We start from the raw sequence: 25,114 nt of genomic DNA on the forward strand, positions 1-25,114 counted from the left end.
ATCAAAGATGCTTCATTACATATTGTGAGAGGGCATTTCTAGTTTGAAGTATAAATTGCAAATTTAGGCTGTAAAATGCCCACTGAAGATTCCAAGGAATGCATTTTGGGAAGGGCCTTGAGGCCTATGTTAGAACAGAGACTTGAATAGAGAAGATCCATTTTCATCTTCCATTTCTGTGGTACCTTTATTTAGAAGTCTCTCTCTGACAGCATTCAGGGTATAAACGTTTTTAATAAGATGTTAATCATAGAATGGCTTAGATTGGAAGGGACCTCAGAGATCATCTACTCCAACCTCTCCCTGCAATGGGCAGAGACACCTCTCAACTAAACTTGGTTGCTCAGGGCCTCATTCAACCTGGCCTTGAACATTCCCACGGAGGAGACATCCACAGCCTCCCTGGAATAGGCTGTCCAGAGTGTCTCCACCCTCATACTGAAGAACTTCTTGCTAATCTTGAGTCTAAACCCACTCTCCCTCATTTTAAAACCATTCCTTCTAGTCCTACTGCTAATACGTTAATAGCTCAATTTAGATTCTTTCCCCCGTGACTGAATGTTTCCAGATTTCTCATAGCTGTCATAAAATTATTTCAAAATAATTTGCAAAGCTACCCTTTTTGATGTCTTCTAAACACAATGTAGCCCACAAACATGGTTGTCCTGGAGCAAAAATGCCCATCTGGTACAACTAAAATAATATGATCTGCATCTTCTCCCTGTTCCTTGTCTCCTGTGTTAAATGTCTGCAGTTCTATGCAACTTTTTTCCTGCCTACTTGTTACAATAAATTTTGTCTCCTGGTTTTGTATTTCAGATTAATGTAAAATTGCTCACATGGGCTGGCATCCTCTGTTGCTTGATATGGAATGGATTTGCTCAGCAAGGTAAGTCACTTGATTTCATTGCGGTTGTTTAACATTGCTTTAAAACTACATAGATTTAGCAGTGATTTATGTAGATAAATATATTATTGTTGAAGGAGTTGCTCTGGCAGGGGGGTTGGACTTGATCTCCTGAGGTCCCTTCCGACCCCTAACATCCTGTGGTCCTGTGAGTGCTAATGGAAATACATCAGTCATGTCTTATGTTAATAACCTGTTTGTAACCTGTTAGTTTACAAAGGTAGAATGAAACAAACTAGAATCCTGCTGCTTTTAGCACCCTTTTATAACTGAGGTGACTGATTTTTGTTCTTTGCTAGGTGGAAGTGACTGTATAAAAGCTAACGCAAAACACTGTGGTGAATGTATACAAGCAGGGCCAAACTGTGGTTGGTGTAAAAAACCAGTAAGTGTAACAAAGTTCTTGTTATGGTTTGTATTTTTCCCTTGTTTTCAAGTTTTAGTAAATAGTTTAAATGTATAGAAATGTCTAGTTTTATTGTTTCCTGTAACTCTTCAATTTGATTCTTATTTGTACTCAAAAACTCAGATACTATCATTTTTCTGATTGGAGTATACATGCTTTTTACAATATATTTACTTATTTTCCAAATCTGAAGTGTATACAGACCTTTACAGGCTGTCTTATAGTTACTTAAAATCATTCCAGTATGGAGTCTGTCTCAGTATCATTCATTATATTCTTCCAATGACATCAGAGTAAAAGGTTCTAGACTTGAACTGTTGGAGCAAGTCCAGAGGAGGTCCACAAGGATGATCAAAGGGCTGGAGCACTTCTGCTATGAGGACAGGCTGAGGGAGCTGGGGTCATTCAGCTTGGAGAAGGCTCTGGGGGGACTGTAGAGCTGCTTTCCAATACCTGAAGGGTATTGGGCAGGGGCACTTCTTCAGTAGACTTGGCTACTCAAGGTGTCATCCAACCTGGCCTTGAGCATCCCCATGGAGGAGGCATCCACAACCTCCCTGGGCAGCCTATTCCTGAGTCTCACCACCCTTGTACCAAAGAACTTCTTCCTATGATCCAGTCTAAACATATTCTCCCTCAGCTTCAAACCATTCCCCCTTGTCCTGTTGCTAGTGTCTATGAAAAGTCCCTCTTCAGCCTTAGAGCTGGAAGGCAGCTCTGAGGTTCCCCTGAGTCTTCTCTTCTCTAGGCTGAACAACCCCACCTCCCTCAGCTTGTCCTCATAGCAGAGGTGTTCCAGTCCCAGTATAAGTAGATGGAAGCTCCTGTACTAAATAGTAGTCACTGACGTATTTAGTATAATTTAAGGGCTGTGTTTTATTTCTGAACTTTTTCTTTTTAATTTTTTTTAATGGTGGTGGTGTAAAAGATGTTATTGTGGGTAGAGTACAACAAATTGTAGACAGCTCTAAACTTGACTCTCTTTTGCCTGTGTTTTCTAGGACTTTTTGCAAGAAGGAGAACCAACGTCTGCCCGATGCGATGACTTGGCAGCACTAAAGAGCAAAGGCTGCCCTGTGGAAGAGATTGAAAATCCCAGGGGGAGCAAACAGGTGCTCGAAGACAGAGAAGTAACAAATCGTAAGATAGGTGCAGCAGAGAAGCTGGATCCACAGGACATTACACAGATCCAGCCACAAAAATTAGTACTGAAACTAAGAGTCGGTAAGGCCAGTTTCATTCTAATTTTCAGATGGTTTTTCTATCACCACCACATCTGCATTTTTTGGTTTGAACGTGTAACCACTTTGTAACAGAAACCACTATTGTTCAGCTAACCTGAGCCATTCTGGTCACCCCCAGCAGTTTAGATACTCCAAATGCTTTTGATTTTTTTGTGAAAGGTTGGATGTTATCTCTTGTTCCCAGTAGACCTTTGGAGGAAATAGATACAGCGTTACAACATGAATTGATTGGGGGGCTGGAATACCTCTCCTACAAGGACAGGCTGAGGGAGTTGGGGTTCAACCTGGAGAAGAGAAGACTCCAGGGAGACCTGATAGCAGCCTTCCAGTACCTGAAGGGGGCTTACAAGAAAGCTGCAGAGGGACTGTTTAAAGAGGCCTGTAATGATAGGACAAGGGGCAATGGTTTGAAATTAGAGAAGAGGAGATTTAGATTGGATGTTAGGAACAAGTTCTTTAGCAAGAGGGTGGTGGAACACTGCAACAGGTTGCCCAAAGGGGTATTCGAGGTGAGGCTCACCAAGGTTCTGAGCAACCTGACCTAGTGGAAGATATCCCTGCTGACTGCAGTGGGGTTAGACTAGACTAGACCCTTCTATGATTCTATGAAATTTGGAGTCATGTATGCAAATACATGCTGAAACTTTGTGCTGTTAGGTCTTACAGGAACCTTGTTAAAATTATTGCCAGTATGAGGATGTGAAACTGTGGCAACTAAGAGCGGCTTGGGTTTTGGCAGGCTAGTATTTTCTGTGGGGAGATAAAATAACTTGGAAATAGGAAGTTGGACATGTGAAACAAATACTTGAATTTTTTTCATCATTATTTGATTTTAAGCATTTCAGCTAACAGGGGAAAAAAAATAAATACCTCAGCAATAGTTCAAAGCCTTTCCTTAAAGAGTCATTTTTCTTGCAAGCAAACTTGAGGAGGTTTTAATGGTTTCTATTTGTTGTTTAATCTCTGAAACAGGTGAACCTCAGACATTTTCATTAAAATTTAAGAGAGCTGAAGACTATCCCATTGACCTTTATTATCTTATGGACCTCTCCTATTCTATGAAAGATGATTTAGAGAATGTGAAAAGTCTTGGAACAGCTCTGATGTTAGAAATGGAAAAGATAACTTCAGACTTTCGAATTGGTAAGAAAGATTTGCCTATTCTAAAAAGAAAGATAAATAAATAAAATGAAGTTTCCTTCCTGATGGTCATCACATGGTTTCATATGAACAGTAATTCTTGTAAGATTCACAGTATTATGGTAGTTATTTTAATGCATAGAGCCTGTTGAGGAACGTAAGAGATCATGGATCTGATGGAGAAAGTAGAATGTAACCAAGTGTGAGAGTTCTTCCTGATGTCAGTTCAGCTATAATGCATTTGCATTCTGTTGTGTCATAACATAAATAAGAGACTTCCATTCTTCAACTCACAGGGTTTTTATTGTTCTGTCTTAGGCTTTGGCTCTTTTGTGGAGAAAACTGTGATGCCATATATAAGTACAACACCAGCCAAACTCAGGAATCCTTGTACAGGTGACCAGAACTGTACAAGTCCATTTAGCTATAAAAATGTGCTCAGCCTTACTAGTGAAGGAAATAAATTCAATGAACTTGTAGGTAAACAGCACATTTCTGGGAATTTAGATTCTCCTGAAGGTGGATTTGATGCAATAATGCAAGTTGCAGTTTGTGGGGTAAGTGTGTCATTAGTTTTCTTTGATTCTGTATTAGGTGAAATTGTTTGCATACAGCCTCAGTGGTTTATGGTGGCCATAAACCATGTTTCAAGATGTCACCTCATGCTAGCAAAACAAGATAGACTGGGCAGACTGCATGGATACATGCATTTGTCTTTTGTAGAGATCTCTGGTGAGTGAATGAAACCAGCAAATGTGGAAGTGCCAATTAGAGGTCACGTTCACAGCAGATAGATGCATTCCAAAGACAAAGTTTCTAAAGTTTGCTGTACAAGAAGAGTCAAATCTGCTCCAAAGTGTATGAAACCCTGAGTAAGCATTACCCTCAAGTTATGTCAAAGCCTTACATGCTTCATGTAGTTGTTGTTTCTGAATAGTTTGGTGAATTGTAGCTTGCTTTTTGGGCAGAAAAGATGTAAACCTGATTTTTGTTTAGTTTTGAAGCTCTCATCTGGATCTCATTCTGCTTTGATTTTTCTGTAGTCTGGCAGACCTTTCTCTGCACCTGTACAACAGCTCTCAGAGTGGTGTGCCTGTTTATTGCTTTGTTACCATGTTATTTTTTTCTGTTGATCAAGAGTCAGGGCTTTTATGGAGCCTTATTTTAAAAGTGTTAATCATAAGCCTTCTAGGGTTTTGTATTGTTTATTTTGGCTGGTAACTGGTATTTATGTGAGATTTCTATATGGTCTTCTAGTTACCTAGGGCTACCTCCTCTAGTTACCTAGGGCTTCAACTCTTCAACAGGACTAAAAAAAATTAGGAAAGGGCAGGTTACAGACTTAGGCCGCGGAGCTGAAACTCATGGGACAGTGAAGAAGTGCACGCCTCAGACAAGCACTATGCATGGTACACATCTGAACTAACTTGGCAAAGCCCAGTGGTTCTTCAGAGCCAGGCAAGCTGTGATCCTCTAGTTCAAGATTGCAGCACTGCTCTGCACACTGAAGTTGTCCTCTCAGCTTGGGCTGTGAGGTCATGACATAGGTAGTGGTATCAAAGAGCTGGGTTGATGGTGCCCAATTTCCCTGTCACTCTTTAGGTGCTTTAGTGAGAAGTGAACAGACCAAAGTACATATTTCTGGGCTCCCCAGTTCAAGAGGGACAGGCAGCTGCTTGAGAGGGTACAGAAAAGGGCTACAAAGATGATTAGGGGACTAGAACATCTGTCTGTCTACTTTTTCATGCATTTGTCTCAAGTGTTGTTTGGTTGACAGTGCTATAAAATAAATGTGTGCAAAACACCAGGAATCCATTTGTTTGTTTCCCAAGGAACAAATTGGCTGGAGAAATGTTACAAGACTGTTGGTGTTCTCCACGGATGCTGGATTTCACTTTGCAGGAGATGGGAAACTTGGTGGAATTGTCTTACCAAATGATGGGAAGTGCCATCTAGAAAATAATATGTACACAATGAGCCACTATTATGTAAGTCTTTACATCATCTTCTAAGGAAATTCATGTTTTGTGATGCCTAAAGTCAGTAAACCTCATTAGGTCATCTGGTATAGTTTCAGACTGCTACCTCTTATGAACTTTACTCATTTACCTCCGTATTAGATCAAGTGACTTGGACTTAACTAAAGTAAATGTGCAAAACTTAATCTGGTTTTAACTGGAAAATGTCAAGAAATGGCAACTTTCACAACTATGAGTTGCTGGATTTTAAGCTTCTTAATAATGAATAATCTTACATGTTCACTGGCACACTGTGGTGGCTCTGTCCAAGTATTTTATCATCCTGCTAGTCTTTGTGTTCAGAAGTAGTTTACTGCTGTAAAAAAAAATACTATAGAGAGCATCTTGGCCAGGCTTTTTAAGACTGCCTGAAATACTACACTACAAAGTTTGTAGTAAAAGCATGCTTAACTACATTGCCTTCATGGTTTGTTGATAGGTAAATATTGGTATTTACTGGATGGGGAAGACAATAAATTTTACACAGCTGATGCATTCATATATTCCTAAAGTGAATATTGATCAATAAAAACCTAAACTTAGTTCAGTTTTATTTAATCTTTTCTTTATGAGATAGAGCTTTTCACTGAGCTAAGTCATATGGAAAACTACTGAACGTAATTTTCTGAGAACATTGAGATGAAAGATTGAAGCTGGAGATATTAAATGGCAGGGAATATAACATTACTATGAAAAACACCAATCTTTTTGGGGCATAGATTGGAATCTTCTCAATGCCTGTTTGTTTTCAGAGAAAACAGTTTGTTTTGCTTTAGAACTGACTGGTTAGAAGGTTTGTTATTCTAAAAGTGATTTGTATTCGTGATGTGAAAGTATTTCTGATTATTTTCTATCAATGTCTTTCAAATTTCAACTGCATTTTATGCTTGATTTTTATAGGATTATCCTTCTATTGCTCATCTGGTACAGAAGCTTAGCGAGAACAACATTCAGACAATCTTTGCTGTTACTGAAGAGTTTCAGGCCGTTTATAAGGTAAATAGATGGATTTCTGCCCTCTATTTTTTTTTGCCTTGAGCACCCAGACCAAGTCAGATTTGCTCTGAAATCATTACAGTTACTTCATTTGAAATTAAAATAATTTTGGAAGTGATCATGGATGCAATATTTTGCTATTCAAGTTTGCGTTATTAATTTGGTTGAAGTCAATGCTCTGTGGAATTTCTAGGGAGAAAGTGCTGCTCCTCCTTGCTCCTCTGCATTTTATAGGCAGGAGGGCATACTTAAAGAAGAGTATATTTTGTCTTTTATGGTGTATTTATATTCATGATGTTTAAAACTAACTAAACTGCTGGATGGATGAATAGGAAATGACTGTGTAGAGGATACATATTTTTTTACTTGTTTTAACAAGGTACTTTTGGTTTGGGGTTATGGTTTTATGGGTTTTTTTTGTTTGTTTGTTTGTGGGGTATTGTTTGTTTTGCTGGTGGTGGTTGCTTTTTTGATTGGTTGGTTTGGGGTTTTGTTGTCATTTTTTGGGAGGGTTTCTTTGCTTGTTTTTTGGGGTTTGGGTTTTATTATTATTGGGGGGGCAGTGTTTAGGGTTTTTTAAACTAAATTGTTTTTTCTTTTTTGTTGGAAGTAATTTTTTTATCTGCTTAGCTTTAATGCTCCAGAATTGTGGTTCTTTAAGATTTTGAAAATAGATTGTCTATGGTCATCTTGTCCAAGAGAAGGTCTTAGTATTCTGTTAACAAATTTGACATGAAAATGCAAGGGAAAAGAAAAGGCTGGATCGGATATTTGTTTGCATTGGTAGTGCTATATATAACCTTAAAAATCATGGTGATCACTGACAACACTGACAACTGTAACCTTGTTGTTTTGAATTATTTGATCTTGACTAGTTAATTCACTAAAGCATTATATCACCCTATAGGTGTTTATAGTACAAATTACACTCTGTCAGTATGAACTAATTTATCCTTCTATCTTTGTAAATATTGACAGGAATTGAAAAATCTGATACCAAAATCAGCAGTGGGAACATTGTCTTCAAACTCCAGCAATGTGATTCAGCTGATCATTGATGCATACAATGTAAGTTCAGATTTAATTTGAACTGGGTTCATTTTTCTTGCTTCTGAATTAATGAGATTTTCAGACAGGTACTACCAGGTGGGATTTAGTTTAGGAAGTTAGTGTGCTGAAGTATAAATAGAAGTACACTGGGTTTTTGCCATCTTTGGTTCTTGCCCTCCTTCCCTGTGGAAGTGAAAAGGGCCATTTAGCAACCTCTTGACCTCAAAGTAAGTGTTTATGTCAACCTCAGGGACCTCCTGGGTTTGGCCCCAAACTGTGTCCTTCATAGCTGTGTTGTGTACATAAGGCCCATTTCTCCTTCAGACTAAATGGGCCAAGCAAGTGGCTCCAACATCTGTGGAAATCTGCCCTGAACTTCTATAACAGGGTTCAGTCATGAGAAGAGGTCACCACAGCATGACTCTGGGCAGCCTTGAGCTGGTGGTGTTTCTTGGCATGTTGGAATTCAGATAATCCCAGTATGCCCATGGGACTGGGGCTCAGACTGTGCATAGTTGTACGATGTCTTTTCTTCAGCAAAATGCTTATTCAACTCCATTTGAAGTTAGCTAATAACTACTGTTTTAGTCCCTTTCTTCAGAGGTTATCCTGGAAAACACTAAGCTCCCAAAAGGAGTCACAATCAGTTATAAATCCTTCTGCAAGAATGGAGTGAATGACACACAAGAAGATGGGAGGAAATGTTCTAACATTTCAATTGGAGATGAGGTAACTTAAAATATATGCTGCTACTAACATCTAAAATTCCTTTTAAGTGTCCAGCACTTAGTTTGGGTTTTTTTTTAACAGTACAGCTAAAACTCCTTTTAGTAATTTGACACTCCATTTATTTTTCTTTGCAGGTTAAATTTGAGATTAATGTAACAGCTAATGAATGTCCACAGAAAGGACAAAATGAAACAACAACAACAATTAGAATTAAACCCCTGGGATTCACTGAAGAAGTGGAAATTAATCTCCAGTTCATTTGTGAATGTCAGTGTCAAGGTGAAGGAGAACCTAACAGTCCTATCTGCCACGAAGGAAATGGAACATTTGAATGTGGTGCATGCAGGTAAATAAATAGGCATTTTGGCTCTTTTTGCAAAAGAGAAATAGGAGCAAGATCTCTTGTCCTTAATTAGGGGTTAATTAGTTTTACTCTTTGTTTGCTTTGGTTTGCATTTTGTTTTGTTTATTGAAAGGACAAGAATTACTGTTACAGACCTATTACTGTTACAGGATATTTTGACATACTTCCTTATCTCTGCAAACAATCTCTGTGCTGGAGCTGACAGGGTTGGCCATTAGATTAGCAGTTTTTGTCCCAAGTCAGAACTCAGATCTGGCCTTGAGTCAGTACTTTAAAGGATATAAATAGATCTGACTGCTTTTTCTGTTTTACTTGGAGGTCCATGTAGAATGACAAAGCTATGCATTTACGGGACAAAAGGAACAGGATTGCTGTGTGATGTTTTTGCAGGTATTGATACTGACCTCCTTGTAATATGAGGGCTGCTCAGTTAGATGAGAGAGGGATTAATAGTGGGTTTGTGGCAGTTCAGTGAGAGATGATTTCTGACTTGGAACAAACAATCAGCATAGGGGCAGCTTAGTCCAATTTGCTCCAGTGATTTCAAGAACGGCTGCCTAGATCTCAGCTGGACATCTCACTTGAAGTTTGCCTCAGAATATCCTTTGAGATAATAGTCACTTTTACTCCTTTGTGCTATTTTTGCAGCTCTCTTTGTTGTATGACTTCCAACGACGTTTACGTTTTCTGTTGTGTTTTTGCCTTGCAGATGTAACGAAGGTCGTATTGGAAGACTATGCGAATGTAGTACAGATGAAGTAAATAGTGAGGATATGGATGCTTACTGCAGGAGAGAGAACAGCACAGAAATATGCAGTAACAATGGAGAGTGCATTTGTGGACAATGTGTATGCAAGAAGAGAGAAAACACCAATGAAGTCTATTCTGGCAAATACTGTGAATGTGATAACTTCAACTGTGATCGATCAAATGGTTTGATCTGTGGAGGTGAGAAACTGCTTCAGAGTTCTCTGCAGGCAAAGCTCACCAGCAATGTACTATTCTATCAACTCCACCTTGTAGACAGTAGTGATACTTTCCTTAAAGATCATTGTTACTTGATGACAGATGAGAATCTCCACAGGTTTAGTGTTTGAAAACACTGTTCTATTAATAAAAAGAAGTCACTCTGATCATGAACGTTCCACATTCCTCGAATCACAGCTCCAAGAGGGATGTAAAGTGACCTTGACTTCTGCTGTGTATTCCAGAATTACCCTCAGGTATTATAGTAAGAATGCTGAGACAACTGTCCTGAGATTCTAATGTTATACTGGCTCAGTGTAACCACTGTGTCAATAAGAAGAGATAATGACCTCAGTTTACTTATACTGGTGAGTGCTTGACTTGGTGCTTGGCAAGATACCAGTGAGATGCTATCTTGAGACTGAGAGGTAAGTGAAGATTAGAGTGTGCAAGATGCAGAAAAACACTTTTTAAGTGCTTGAAACAAAACAGGACTATGACAGCACTTAATTCCTGAAATCAAAAGCAATTTAGAAAATCCTTTAGCAGCCACTTTCTAAATTATTGTATGTATTGCTGCATGTATTCCCTAGGCTGCTTTGCACTCCTGGTAGGAGTGTAACTGCTACCTCAATTTTGACTGTGATAGAAGAATAAACAGTGAAACCACTAAGCTTTAACTGATTTTTGAGAATGCCTCATCTGCTCTGAATACACCAGTGCTCACCAGCTCCACAAAGGATGGGAGCAGTGGTCATGGTCCAAAATACATGGTGACAGATATGTTTTACTTAAACACTTAATAATCAGCAGAGAAGAAGAGGTGTAGCCAAAGATCTTTCCATTTTACCCAAGTCACTGTTGTGGACATACCAGGTAGCTTGTTTCCTCTGTAGGAATGGAAGGAACATAAAACTGGGATGGGTGAGGTCAGAACAACAGCACCTGAGTGGTGGTGTTTTAGGGAGCCAAAGGTGTTTCATCTTTCAGTGTTATGAAGTCTAAGTTAGTGCATCTCTCATCTTTTTAGATCCTGCTTTGTAAATCTGTATGAGATGGATGTGAGGGCAGGAGATCAGTGCATTTATGTACATGAAAAGCTGCAGTGAAGCACTGCTGCAATGCTCTCCACCCAGGAGATGTGACCAGCACATTGTACTCTTCCTGATCAGCTTTCCCTAGTTTTGTTATTTTGTTTATGTAGGAGAATGGGGGGAAAGGGAGAAACACCTGTAAGTAGTTTTACAAGGAGCTTAGCAATCATTTTGTAGCTCTTAATTCATTAGTGTCTTCCTTGCCTCTCTGTCAGGGTCTTCTTTTCTCTGTATCTGTTCCAAGATGGTGAATGTGTATTTTTTACTGTCCCAAGTGTTCTGGATAACGTTGGACTTTATTTCTCTGAAATACTTCTCCAATGCACAGGAAATGGTATCTGCAAGTGCAGAGTGTGTGAGTGTTTCCCCAACTTCACTGGCAGTGCCTGCGATTGTTCTTTGGATACCACTCCGTGCATGGCATCCAATGGGCAGATTTGCAACGGGAGAGGAACCTGTGAATGTGGCACCTGCAATTGTACAGATCCCAAGTTCCAGGGCCCCACGTGTGAAATGTGTCAGACTTGCCTTGGTGTCTGTGCAGAGCATAAGTAAGTACCTGAAAAAACAAGTCCTAGCTTCTTACACATTTGAGTTTGATACTCTTACACACAGAATTTTTAGAACAGGGCTTTTGATACTGTCTTTACTCTGCCCCAAAATGTGGGGACATCATCTCATTCCTTTAGGCAGTAAAAAATGTTGGGCAAAAATCAATAATTACAAAACACCATTAATACAGTACTTTGCCTTCAGGTAGGCTAATTCTCTCCCTGCCATTTCCTAGGCTTAGCAGTGTTCCATAGAGTCATAGAATGGCTTAGGTTGGAAAGGGACCTTAGAGATCTACTCCAACCTCCCTGCCATGGGCAGGGACACCTCTCAACTAGACTCAGCTGCTCAAGGTCTCATCCAACCTGGCCTTGAACATCTCCAGGGAGGAGACATCCACAGCCTCCCTGGGCGGCTGGTTCTAGAGTTTCACCACCCCCATACTGAAGAACTTCTTCCTAAGCTCCAGTCTAAACCTACTCTCCCTCAAACCATTCTTCCTTGTCCTATTGCTAGACACCCTTAGGAAAAGTCCCTCTGCAGCCTTCCTGTAGGATCCCTTCAGGTGTTGAAAGGTAGCTATAAGGTTCCCCTGGTGTCTTGTCTTCTCCGTGCTGAACATCCCCAGCTCCCTCAGCCAATCCTCATAGCAGAGGATCATCTTTGTCGCCCTCCTCTGGACTGGCTCCAACAGCTCTGTGCCCTTCTTGTGATGGGGACACCTGAACTGGATGCAGTATTTGAGAGGGCGCCTCACCAGAGCAGAGTAAAGGGGCAGAATCTCTTCTCTTGCCCTGCTGACCACACTCCTTGACGCATCTTAGGATACAGTTTGCCTTCTGGGCTGCATGAGCGCAGGGCCAGCTTGTCAGCAACCAACACCCCTAAGTCTTTTTCTTCAGGGCTACTCCCAAACCATCCAGATCGACTTGGGCAGGTTACAGGTATTCCCTAATCCGCACATCATGACTGACAGCCAACGTCTTGCAAGCTGCAGGGTGCAGAGGTCGAGGATGTGACAGGCTGCAAAGTCTCCTCATCTTAACCTTCTGAAATGACCATCACAAGAGCATGCATATACTGTGCCACTTCCAGAACAGTTTCACTGCCAGCTAAGCTTTTTACTTAAAATTTGTATTCCAAAATACTGTTGAAAAAGTCAAGACTATCCTCACAGTCAAGAATTAAACACAGATCTGTGTGGGTCAGTGACATTTGCATCCCCTTCCTTTGGAAATCTGAGTTTTTAGAAACCAAGTATTTTCTACATGGAAGCTTTGAAATAGGTTTATGATTAGTGGCTGGGCTGTTTCCTGGCTTTGTGCAGCTTGACTTTAAGGTTTTCTCTCAGCACAGTATTTTTAGTATAAAAATCCTTCTCAGTCTGATTTTTTTTTTTTCCCTGAGTTATTCAGAGTGAGATCCTACTGTAAAACTTGTCTGTTTGTTCTTTTTAACCTATGTCTCAAATACTGTTTCACTGTAAATAATTTATTCTGTTCCTACATTCTCCTCTCTGACCATATTCATTTTCCAGGAGCAGGTGTTGAAAAAGTTTTAGCCTTAGTTCTTTTTACAGATGTAGGTAGTGGTTTGTTTTTCTCTCCTTGAAGCTTATAGGTCATCCAGAGAAAGAGGAATTTATTAAAGAAGGCTTTTGTCAATCACAAGGTACACATGTTCTGGCTGGTAAAAAGTCATGTCAGGCCTTTTTTTTTTTTTTTTTTTTTTTTTTTTTTTTTTTTTTTTTTTTTTTCCCCTGGCCTTTTTTTTCCCCCCCTGGCCTTTTTTTTCCCCCCCCTGGCCTTTTTTTTCCCCCCCTGGCCTTTTTTTTCCCCCCCTGGCCTTTTTTATCCCCCTGGTCTTTATGACAAAAGGGTTAATTTTCTTGTTGTTTCCACACACACGTTTTCTCTTTTGTTTTAGATTTAATGCTAGAAATCTTTTCCAACCATATTAAAAAGCTTTGCTTCTGATTTGTACTTCCCCAGGGACTGTGTTCAGTGCAGAGCTTTTGATAAGGGAGAAAAGAAGGAAATCTGTTCTCAGGAGTGTATGTACTTCAACATGACACGGGTAGAAAACCGCGACAAGCTGCCACAGCCCGGCCAGCCTGACCCACTGTCTCACTGCAAAGAGAAGGATGTGGATGACTGCTGGTTCTACTTCACCTATTCTGTCAACTCAAATGGTGAAGCCAATGTCCATGTGGTAGAGACACCAGGTACGACCATGTTGCCTGCCCTCCCTTCATCTTTGTGGTTAATTCATGTAGTCGTTGTGTACTGCTCGCTGATGTGTGTGAGCTAGATGTGTTCAGAAATAGGTAGCTATGCCCTGAGTGAGAGTTGTGGGTGTTGGAACTTGAGTGGCTATAGAACAGCCTACATCTCTCTAGATGTAGTTTTTTCCCAGAGTGTTAGAAGTTAGAGGGAACCTCCAGAGAACATCCAGTCCAACCCTCCTGTCAGAGCAGGATCGTCTTGGGCAGGCTGCAGTGTAACGCATTCAGGTGGATTGCCCAGAATGCTTATGGAGTCTCCTCCTCCTTTGAGGCTTTCAAAACCCACCTGGATGTGTTCTCTGTGTGACCTACCCTGGGTGATCCTACTTTGGCAGGGTGGCTAGACTAGATAATCTCTGGAGGTTCCTTCCAACCCCTACCATTCCAAGATGAAGTGCAAACTGGAAGGATAAAAATAGGCTGGAATGTTACAGGATGTACAAATTCCCAAAATTCCATTATTTGAAAAGAAAATAGTACTGGCCTATCTCTGATAATTCAAAATAGTGGCTTCAGTCCAAACTCAGATTTTGAAAGCCTCTGGCCATGCATCATTACCTTTACCATTTTGTACCTCCCTTTGCTCCCTAGAGTGCCCCAGCGGCCCTGACATCATTCCCATTGTAGCTGGTGTGGTTGCTGGAATTGTTCTTATTGGACTTGCTTTATTATTGATTTGGAAACTGCTAATGATCATTCATGACAGAAGAGAATTTGCTAAATTTGAAAAGGAGAAGATGAATGCCAAGTGGGATACGGTAAGTCAAAAGGCTTTTATCTGTATAAAAACTACAGCGGTTGTGGAAGAACAGAAGATTTTGTTTGCTGTTGTTCACTTAGCTTAAATCTTTCAGATTGTATTCCTGCCTTTTGGCCTGTGGAGGGACTTGAAAGATCCTTGGTTTGGCCTGTGGAGGGACTGAAAGATCCTTATTTTTAGCTGACTTTAAAACATGTTATTTGTTAACCACTAGGAAAAAAACCCAGACAACAACAACCACAAAACCCCAATGAAAACCTCAAAACCAACAAACAAGACATGAAAAAAAACCCAAAACTAAATTAAACAAACAAACAATAATAACATTATTTAGAAAACTACTCTAAAAATGATAATAATAATTTTTTTTTTTTAAATTATAATAATTTATTAAAAAGACACACAATCCCCAACTTTTTGAGAAGCGTTTTTTGGGCGAGAAAAGCAAGTGGCAATTTCTCTCTCAAATTTTAGTTCAGCTGAAAAGGTGATGATGACAGAATAGTTCAGCTTTGAAGTTCTCTCACACTTTGTACCATGTTATCAAAGTGTTTATTAGAAGGTGAGAGTCACTTTTGTATAAAGTTAAGCAGAAAATTTTACACTGATGAAAAGAGGTCTTGCAAATACTCAGACAGGTTTTGTTGGGCGATTCTAATAACAGGGCACAAAGGTGGAACTGGTACTGGTTTGTTGAAAACTTCCCAGCCCCTTGTCAACAGAAGTGTGCAACAAAAATAAGCCTGTGGTCCATAGGCTTGCACAGGCTGTGGGGTCACTGCCCCTGGACATTGTAGGAATCTGCTAATCAAAACCCTCTTCACTACAGTCCTGTAGAGGCAAAACCCATGCATGCTTGATAAGAGAATAAAGAAACCTCCTAGGAAATCTTTTGGGTTTATCTAAGAAAATTAAGTCATTCTATGCTGAGGGGAAAAAAAATGACTAACCCTGTTCTATATATAAAGCATGCTGATGATTTGTTTGGTGATAGCTGAGAATGTTACTTTCCTCCTGTTGAATTATTCGACACTGACCATTTCTTTCACTTCAGCAAGAAAATCCAATATACAAGAGCCCTATTAACAATTTCAAGAATCCAAACTATGGACGTAAAGCTGGTCTCTAAGCCTCAGTTTGTATCTTCTTTCATTTTCTTCCTTTTCTTTTTTTCCCTTCTGCATGTCACTTCAAACTCAACTGTGTGTCACAGTCAATCTTACGGTTTGAGTCTTGCTCTGTTTTATTTACTGCTGCTTTGTTTCTGGGGTTGTGAAGAGTGTGGCTTGAAGAGTGTTAACTTGTTTTGAGAGAAAGATTGATTCCTTACTAACCACCAGTACTGCTTTAAACTATTCTATGAGTGATTTTACTTTTGGGGCGGGGGGGAGAGGGGAAGGGAGGGTGGGTAAATGTGTGGATGTGCAATAGAACAGCTGTTAGGATGGAAGAAGCTCTTTGGATTGTGGAGAGAGACAGCACTTAGGGGAGGGTTTGTTTTCTGTTTCCTCAAATCAGCAGCCAGTTTGCTTCAATTTGTTATTTTTGCAGAGTTAGTTTAGATAGTCCTAAGATAAATCCCAGCCTATAAATATCACTGTTTTTATTAGAATAAGTCTGGGAACATTCAGAGTAGCCTTACAGATTCTCCTTGGATTTTTCACTGCTTTGGCTTATTAACCTAATACAGATCTAGCCTGTGCAAAATGCACACACTCTATTGATTGCATACTTAATTATACATCTAATTTTTCCATCTATACTTCTACTGAAACTTGGCAATATTAGAGTCCTTGTAGCCCAGCCAACTTGAGGTTGTTCAAACAAAAATAAATATTAATGTGAGAGGAGGAAATGTTCTTGTGCTCTCTAGATGTGTTTCCCCCCAGTTTCTTAGTCCCTCCTAAATTCTACCCAAAGACTTCATCTCTGTTTGGAAATACTGATTTCACACCCAACACACAAGGAGAAACACCAGTATCCAGAAGAGCAAGTCAGACAATCAGAAGCAATGGACAGGTATCTTCTGTAGACTTTGAAGCTGCGCTTTCTTGAATGCTTTTGGTGTTTTGGGGATCACAAGGAAGGAGTCGGAGCTGAGAAAAGAATAAGAAAGGGAGGATGAGATGAGGAATAAGTGTCAACGATGTTGAGAGATGGAAATAGATCAGAGCAATGAAGAAGCTGGGAAGGCAGCACATCCCTGTAAATATCCAAAGGCTTTTTTCAGGAGCCAGTGGAAGGGAAAGATCTGTACCTCTAATTTTATTGTCTGAGATTTCCCTTTTTGCAGTGTTGTACTCAAAAGATTTTTGTAAAGGAAAAATGAGGGAAGAAAACAAGAATTAACAGTATTTAAGGTCTTGTCTGTCCTCACTGTGGCAACAACTCCAAGTACTTTGCCTAGCATTCTGAGCCCTTGATGAAATACACTTTCCTTTTCTCTTTGCAAATTCACTTCCCAGTGTGTCCAAAATTGATTGTAAAAATGTTCCTTTTGCTTGCTACACCGACCACATTCACCTCCTTTCCATTTTTCTTAGAATCTATTACTCTGGGGATGAAATAGAGTTGTTCTTCCTTTCTAACATTCCATTTAATCCTTCTCGTTAAGTCTGTTTCCTTCTCTTCTGCTGATAACTTAGCTGTGCACTTTGTTGCATGCAGGGCAAGCATTTAACAAATCATACTGTGTGTAACTTCTGTGTTCTCATTCTTTGCCCTACGACTTCTCAGGATCAAATCTTCTTAGTGCTGCCATTTCTCCTCAAAATGTCCCTGTGGCAGAAAGATTTTTCTTATGTGTAAATAGAGAGGTTGACTTTTGCCTTTTTGTTTCACGAAAAGTGTGAAGGAGTGGAGGTTTTTTAACCATGACTTCATCAATTTTGGTATTCATAGAAATAGCAGAATTCTGGGGAGAGGGAGAGGTGGGTTCAGCTTTAGTGGCCAGCAAAAAGGAGGAGATCAGTATTGACAGATTAGGTGATCCACAGGAAGATCCACTGAACAGCAGGCAGCTGCTTGCCTCTAGTCCTTCAGCCACGGTAGATGATGCCCTCTGTCATCTGTGCTGCCCTTAACCTTGGCCTTTGCTTCATCCTCAGATGCAAGTGCCACATTTCTGTGTTGACAGGTGATTTGGTTCATATTATTATAAAATTAGAGCTGAAAATGGTAAGAACCAGCTCTTGAACGATGTATGTGGATGAGTTTAAATATTTACAGTGCAGTTTCTTGCAGTGACTCGGGACTTAAACCCACTAAAAAGGTAGCTTCTCTGTAGAGAAAAATGGAGTGAGAATCAGACAACATGATAAGCTCATCTTTATGCAACCCAGACTGAACTGTTACCCTCTGAAAGCCCAGTCTAGTTGCAAGTGAAGGCTGTTGCAAGAACAGAGCTCTTGACGCTCTGCTGAAGGTGCTTTTTAAAAATACCTACGTTTTTACTTTAATGTATCTCACTCAGGCTTGCATAGAATTAACTGGTTGATTTTTTTTTTTTTTTTTTTTCATTTGGGTTCAAGTGTGTGTGGTGTTTTTGTTGACAAGAGCATATGGCAAATGTGTTTGCTCTAACTTTGCATGCTGAAAGTGGCATAAAGAAAACTTGCTTCTCGAAAACCAGCAGCAGTTGTCTAAAGCAGCAAGCTTGGAATATCATGGTTTAGTGGCCAGTTAAAAACCTGGAATGCTGCTAATCTCTGAAAGTTGCCATGTGCCATCTGTGAGGGGCCCTAAGTGAACTGAAGGCCATGTTGGACTACTGGACATTTATTTACTACTACTATGTTAGTTTTAATGATAAGCTTGACTGTGGCTGGAGATGCCCAGGGCTGTTAGTGCCTAACAGAAGAGAGCAGGAAAGGAGTTGCAAATCCATTGGGTGCCTGTGCTGTGGTTCAGGCAGAAGAGCCCCAAGAGCTGTTTGGCTGATCAAAAATAAGGTTGGGTTAAGCTGTGGTGACTAAATCTCCATTGTTTGCAATTGCAACTAAGACACTCAACTGCCATGGGGAGCCACCAAGTTAAGTGCCTTATTCAATGACCTAAATCCCACCCAGTGCTTCTGGCAGTTCTTGAGAACATAAAATGCAAGTACAAGGGAAGACAGCACAGTGTTTGAGTTTCTGTGTAAATAGGGCTAATGCTACATAAAGAGCATGTAAATTTCCAATTCTGCCTTCTCTTCGAACATTTTAATAAAAAAATGGACAATTTGATTGTGCAGATTGCATTTTAAACCTGATTCTAAGTTTGAACTCATTGCATGAGCAGCAGCCTGTGACTTTCCAGGCCTTAGTCCTAACCTTTAGACCAATTCCTACACTATCTGACAGAAGTGGTCTGGCTTTTACAAACAAGCAAATGTAAACATTTCCCTCCCTGTATGTGCTGGGGGTGATCCGTTGTGTCAAATGTTGAAGGTTAAAAGCCCAGTGAAACAAGTACCTAATGCCTGAAAGCTGTGCACTATCTTCTGGCCTCCAGATGATGGAGCCTGTTAAGCTCACAGACTTTCTCTGCATCACAGACTTCACTGAGTTACAGTTTTAAGATAAAAGCTTGTGAAGGAAACAATCAATCTGTATTGCCAAGAACTTTGAAGCATAATGAGATACTCCAGTTACAGATTAAACCCCTCATCCCTAGATATTTTTACAGTTTCATTTACCTCTTAAACTCTTGCAAAGGTTTCTATTAAAAATACTGAGAGGGAGGGTAGATTTTGCCTAGACTAATTAGGCACAAACACTATTTCCATGATTGAGATAAAATTCTAAAATCTTAACTCCTCATCCCTTTTGAAACCAGTAGTTGATACACTATTAATCCAGACAGTTTGGCTGGGCACTGATAGAAGGAGCCTTTGATGTGTGTGTGTGTTTGAAGCATAGCCAGCACTGGACACCTAGTTTCCCCTCCAGCTCAGGACAGGTGACATTCATTCATCTCAACAGCTGAGTCAACAGACAATCTTGACTCCTGTTGTCCAGCAATCCAGGTTCTGGCTGGACTTGAGAGACTGGGTTGAAGTCTGTCAGGTCTAGGTGGGGTTGGATGTGCCTCATTGCTCTTTGCATGTAGAGAAGCTGGCTTCAAGGAGAAACACCCATTTCCTGTAAAAGAAACCATGGCAGATAGGCAGAATGCCAGCTAAATGGTCTACCTTAGCAGCTGGTATCGGGGTAGACCAGTTACTTGCCCCATACCAGGTCTTGCAAATAGAAGGCAACAAACTTTCCAGGACCTGTGATCTGAAAATGTCACACCAAATTGGTTTCTTGCTCTCCTGATCACCTTTTGGGACATCCTGTGGTGTTCCCAGTTGATTTTCTGGTCTGAAAGAGCAGACACACTTAGTGTTTGTGTCTGGTGGGAGCATTTCCTTGAACTGACTGTAGGAAATGTGCTTTAACCTGAAATATTTTGAATGCTGTGTAATTTAATAGAGTCACATTGAATTAATATGGTGGTATAGGCCATCTGAGAGTCGGGGAGAGAGATTCCCTTACTGCTGCTCAAGGCCAGATCTGGTTCTGGCCAGAACTGCTCTCAGGCTGTCGTCTGCACAGGAGCCTTTTCTCCTGATGAGATAGATCTATTGATCCTGAGTTCAAATTGTTCATCTTAGGTATGCAAGGACACCATAAATGGAGTAAAATTTACTGAGATAAAAAAGGAAACCTGGGCATGGGGGGGGAATGCTTCATTTGAAGGTTTTGAAAATTCAGCAAGAGAGATGCAAGCAGTTGTTGTTCTGGAGGCTTTTGTCCTATCAGTAGAAATCACGTTTTAATTGCAGCATTTGCACCTGTACAGAAGTTTCTTAGTTCTAACTGTGCATTTTGTGCCTGTGGGGGTTGAGAGGACCTTCAGGAACAAAATGAGAACGACAAGTACTGGATGTGTTTTATCAGAATCCTACAGGCCTTCCCCCTTGGTTCCTAGAATTCAGTTCTGAGAGAAGAGAAGCTATGTAAATGTTTGTTGCAGCAGCAGGTGGCCTGTGGCCAGCCATGGTTTCAAGCAATCTTGTTAACAGGGGCCTGTTCCTCTCTTAAATCTCTTTGGCTGCAGACCCCTGAGCTGATGTCTCAGCCCTGAGATGAGCACCACAGAAGGTACGGCCACCCTGAAGGAAATCTGTGGTGCAAACTGAACAGGATTGTGCCCTAACCCTCTGCTTTCTTAGCTGAGCATGCCTTTGTTCAAGTTGCTAGAAGGACAACTAGTTTGCCTTCAGCTGTTTGTGTGTACAAACAAAACCTGAGTGTGTCCTTCCATAAGCTAATTCCTTAGGTTAATTGTTACACTTCTCACAGACAGTGCTTTCCTCAGCTCTTTAAATGTTAATAGAATTTTTTGTTGTTGTTGTTCTTTTTCTAGGGTGAAAATCCTATTTACAAGAGTGCAGTGACAACCGTGGTCAATCCTAAATATGAGGGAAAATGAACACTCCTTGTATAACTTCACAACACTGTATGCAGCATAGCAATTTTTGTAGTCACAGTAAGATAGATTTAGGGGCAAACTGCAGTGATTTTACTAATTCATTACATATAGGTTTGTTTTCCTGTGCAGGTTTTGAAAATGTACCATATGTAATTTTTTTTTTTTAATTTTTTTTTTATTTTTTATTGCAATTGAATCAGTGCCAGAGGTCTGACAAAAACAAACTTGAGACTGTGTAGCCTTGTCAGCAAAAGGTCACATGGTGCCTTTTTGACCTTTTCCACTCCTGTGCTGTGAATCCAGGTCTCCTGCAGGGCGTGATACTGCTGTGGCACAGCTGGGAGGCAAAGGGTTAAAGCAATCAGCATGAGGGCTCTGCCTAGCCATTTAGTATTAAACTTTTTTAGCTTTACAGGGAAATCAGGGCTTGAGTTTGCAGATTTAATTAAACCCATGTAGCATGGAGCTGGTGGTTAACTGGTCTTCTACTTGCTAAGTGTATGGTAAGTTGGGTAAGTTGGAAGGGAGAGGTGGAAAAGACTTGAAAGTGTGTGTATGCTTATTGTTCATTTTTAAGTTGCTCATTGCCAGGATCTGGTTCAAATGAAAAGGGTTTGAGAAGAATGTTAAGAAGGAAAAACAAAACAAAAAAAATAGCTTTAAACCACGTGCCATTACTGAAAAAGTTGCTGACTGGTGACTTGCTTAGTTTGCCTTTGTACATTCAAGCCCTGGGTGGCAGTATCATGAAGTACCTTAACCAAGACATCCTCAGAACACATAAGGGCCTTATGTCATAGGGTGTTTTATTCTGTAATGTTTCCTTGGTTGAAATCCTGGTGCTTTGTCACCCTTCTAATCCTCCTCACAACGTTTGGTTGCGACTCTTTTTGTAATGTTTTTATAGCAACACAAGCTTTTCTTTTTCCTTTTTTCTTTTTCCTTTTTTTCTTTTTCCTTTTTTCTTTTTCCCTTTTTTCTTTTTTTTTTTTTTTTGAGCGGTCTTAGCTGTAAATTTGCCTTTCCCCTGTAGCTAAGATTGCATAGTTTGTCATGTGACATCATTCTCAACATGTGCCATGTATATTTGCCTTTGACCATCCAAACTGCATCATAGTCATCTTCTTGTTTTAAGTGCCTTTTTATTTTAACAGATGTTCACTTTTTACAGTGCTATTACTGAAGTTATTTATTAAATAAAAGTACCTTAAAATACTTAAGTCTCGTCTCTTTATCCTGTAGAAGTTGACACAGTTCAGAGTTCTCACAGGCCTGAGAACTGTGTCTGCTCAGGCAAGAGGTAATAATAGATAATGTGTAAGAATCATAGAGTGGTTTGGGTTGGAAGGGACATTCAAAGGGTATCTAGTCCAAAACCCCTGCAGTCAGCAGGGACATCCTCTGCTAGATCAGGTTGTTCAGAGCCTTGTCAAGCCTGACCTTGAATATCTCCACGGATGGGGCCTCAGGTACATCCCTGGGCAACCTGTTCTGGTGTTCTAGACAGATGATGAAAACCACTGTGAAACCACTGTGATTCCATGGATGTACTTCAGGAAGGTAAGATTATCTTTAAAAAAAAAAAATATCTTGGTACTTCAGGTTATCCTGAGAAACTGTGGGAATCTGATTTAAAGTCCCTTTTAACTTCCATCTGAGGGCAGAAGAAGGAACCTGGCTTCCATGATGTTGGAGGGAGGCATCAACAGAGAGGTTGGGCTCTGTGTGTCTGTCTCCGTCTCTGTGAGGGAAACAGCTGGAGGCAAGAGGAACCAAGGACCAGTTTGAGGTATATATGGTTGTCTCAGGCCAGTTACTGGAGACATCCACAGTGTGGTGGGGTGAGCAGGTGAGTACATCAGTGTGTGCAAGGCAGGGAGGTTTGCAGCAGATGCTGCAGCTGGGAAGAGCAGAGATCCAAGGAGCAGCCACTGGATGGGCCAAGTATCTAAGCCCGTCCCTGGGAGCAGTGGGCAGTGCATGTCTGTATTTCCCACTCCCATTTCTCCATTCTGATCATTTGGGAAGGCCAAGGGGAAGAGGCCGTGGGTCCTGTTCACATTGCCATGAGTGCTGTTTTCTGTCTGTGATGCTCTATGTGTCTGTCCTGTAAGTGTGGGGGGGATGTGCCTGCAGATGCTTACAGCAGATCCTGGCGAGGCTCACCACAGGTTGGATCTCGGGACACAGCTGCTGCAAAGACTACAGAAATCGTTCAAGCTCGAGCATCAGTGGAATATTCTAGAGAGAAATAAACAAAAGGAAGAGCAGCAAACTGCCAAGAGCCAGCTAAGAAGGCTTAAGGAAGTCAAGGATGGTGCCAGATCTCATTGCCATAGGAACAGAAAATGGATAACATGCATAGCCTCTTAAAAATTGGGACTAGCTCCATTGCAACCCCGAGGAAATTTTCCACTGTTTCAAGCATAACTATAAATTAGTATTAGCTGTGCAGACAGCTCCTTCATCAGCTCATTTATTCAGTAACTTTATGAGGCAGTCTTCAGTTCACAAATATGTAATCAGCTAATGCATATGCAGACTGGAACATTACCTATGCCCTTGTAGTACAAAATTTTCAGTCCAACAGGTTTAATTAATTTTTCCCCTCTTGTTCTGAAATAGCCCATCAGTTCCTTTAGAGTTCAATAAAACCTCAACATCTAACATACATTAGTCCAAAACCCCTTTCTAACCAAGTTCTTCCTGCTCTCAGTATTTCAAAGTTCAAATGATCTCCAGAGATATTCTCAGAATTTACAGCCTATCCACAATTTTATACTGAAAGGGTTTCTTTTACCTACAACATTTTATCACCAGATTTTCATCTCAAGTTTATGTATTAAATTCCACTAGCCACAGAACAACGGCAGATAGCTATTAAGAGTTGTGCTTAGATATAAATCATAGTCCAGCTGACAGCTTAAACCATAACACTGTTTTTGGAGGCTTGTAAAACCAAGACAGCTGCAGCTGAGAAGACAAGTCCAACCTTTCAGAAGTGTTCTGCAGCTTCAGCAGAACCACAGGGCAGAACAGAGCAATGTCTGCAGCAAAGGGAGTTGGGGGGAAAAAAGAACACAAAGGAAAAGCTCTGCCTTCTGTGCTTTAGAGCAAAGCTCCTCAGGAGCTGGGCAGCAATATCACAAAACCATGTTTTTAAACTTAGTGAGCAGGTAAATGGACAAATGTTAAAAAATTCCTTAATTCATATTGCTATTAAGTGGATTCTGTGAAAGAACCTCTTTCTTGCTAAAAACTTGCCATATCTTTACTTCCCAAAAGTAACTTCCTGGGTATGCAGGTGTGTAATCTCAGGACACTTTCAAAGTTTTCCCTCACACTGCTTTTAATACAAAACCCCCACATCCCATCTTGGGATCCTGCTTTACTCTACATCATCTTTCCCTATTTCTGCAAATGGAAGTGGCCTTTCAATCCTAATGAAAACCCTTACAACTACCCTTTACATTTGTTCCTGTGGAAGACCCTTTGCTCAACACCAGCCCATCTGAATTCTTCCACCAGCTCTCTTTGACATCAAATTTACATTTCCCACTATTATTTTTTAAGTGTCCATGTGGCCTAAGGAAGTAAGGATACAAGAGGCTGTTCCCTTTTGCAAAGGAACAAGAGGTGTAAGCTGTCATTCACATCCTGGGCTGCCGCAGCAGCAGAACTGTGGCCAAGTTGAGAGAGTTGATTATCCCTAATCTGTTCTGCTCTCATGAGACCCCTTGGCATCCATGTGTTCAGGTCTGTGGCTCCCAGCATAAAAAGGGCATGAATGTGAGTTTGGGCACGTCCAGAGGAGGCCCACAAAGGTGATCAGAGGGATGGAACAGCTCTGCCATGAGAAAAGGCTGAGAGAGTTGTGGTTGTTCAGCCTGGAGAAGAGAAGGCTCCAGGGAGACCTTACAGCAGCCTTCCAGTACCTAAACAGGGCCTACAAGAAAGCTGGCAAGGGGCTCTTTACAGGGACATGTAGTGATATGACAAAGGACAATGATTTTAAACTGAAGGGGGGTAGATTTAGATTAGATGTAAGGCAGAAGTTCTTCCCTTTGAGGGTGGTGAGTCACTGGAACAGCTTGCCCAGAGCAGCTGTGGATGCCTCATCCTCAGAAGTACCAGATTGGATGGGG

General features: G+C 40.7%; 1 protein-coding gene across 1 annotated transcript; it reads left to right on the forward strand.

Annotated features, from left to right (window-relative positions):
* The first annotated feature begins 758 nt into the window (after window positions 1-758).
* On the forward strand, window positions 759-21,103 carry ITGB1 (integrin subunit beta 1). The gene is given in 16 exon segments (XM_054390212.1): window positions 759-805; window positions 807-889; window positions 1,207-1,292; window positions 2,315-2,537; window positions 3,530-3,700; window positions 4,016-4,254; window positions 5,530-5,685; window positions 6,616-6,711; window positions 7,690-7,779; window positions 8,350-8,490; window positions 8,625-8,836; window positions 9,564-9,802; window positions 11,243-11,465; window positions 13,458-13,690; window positions 14,342-14,508; window positions 20,904-21,103. Coding segments are annotated over 16 exon segments (2,472 nt in total). The 3' UTR covers window positions 20,970-21,103.
* Window positions 21,104-25,114: the final 4,011 nt, after the last annotated feature.

This window comes from Indicator indicator, chromosome 20 (genome assembly GCF_027791375.1).
Source record: "Indicator indicator isolate 239-I01 chromosome 20, UM_Iind_1.1, whole genome shotgun sequence".
Classification (NCBI taxonomy): domain Eukaryota; kingdom Metazoa; phylum Chordata; class Aves; order Piciformes; family Indicatoridae; genus Indicator; species Indicator indicator.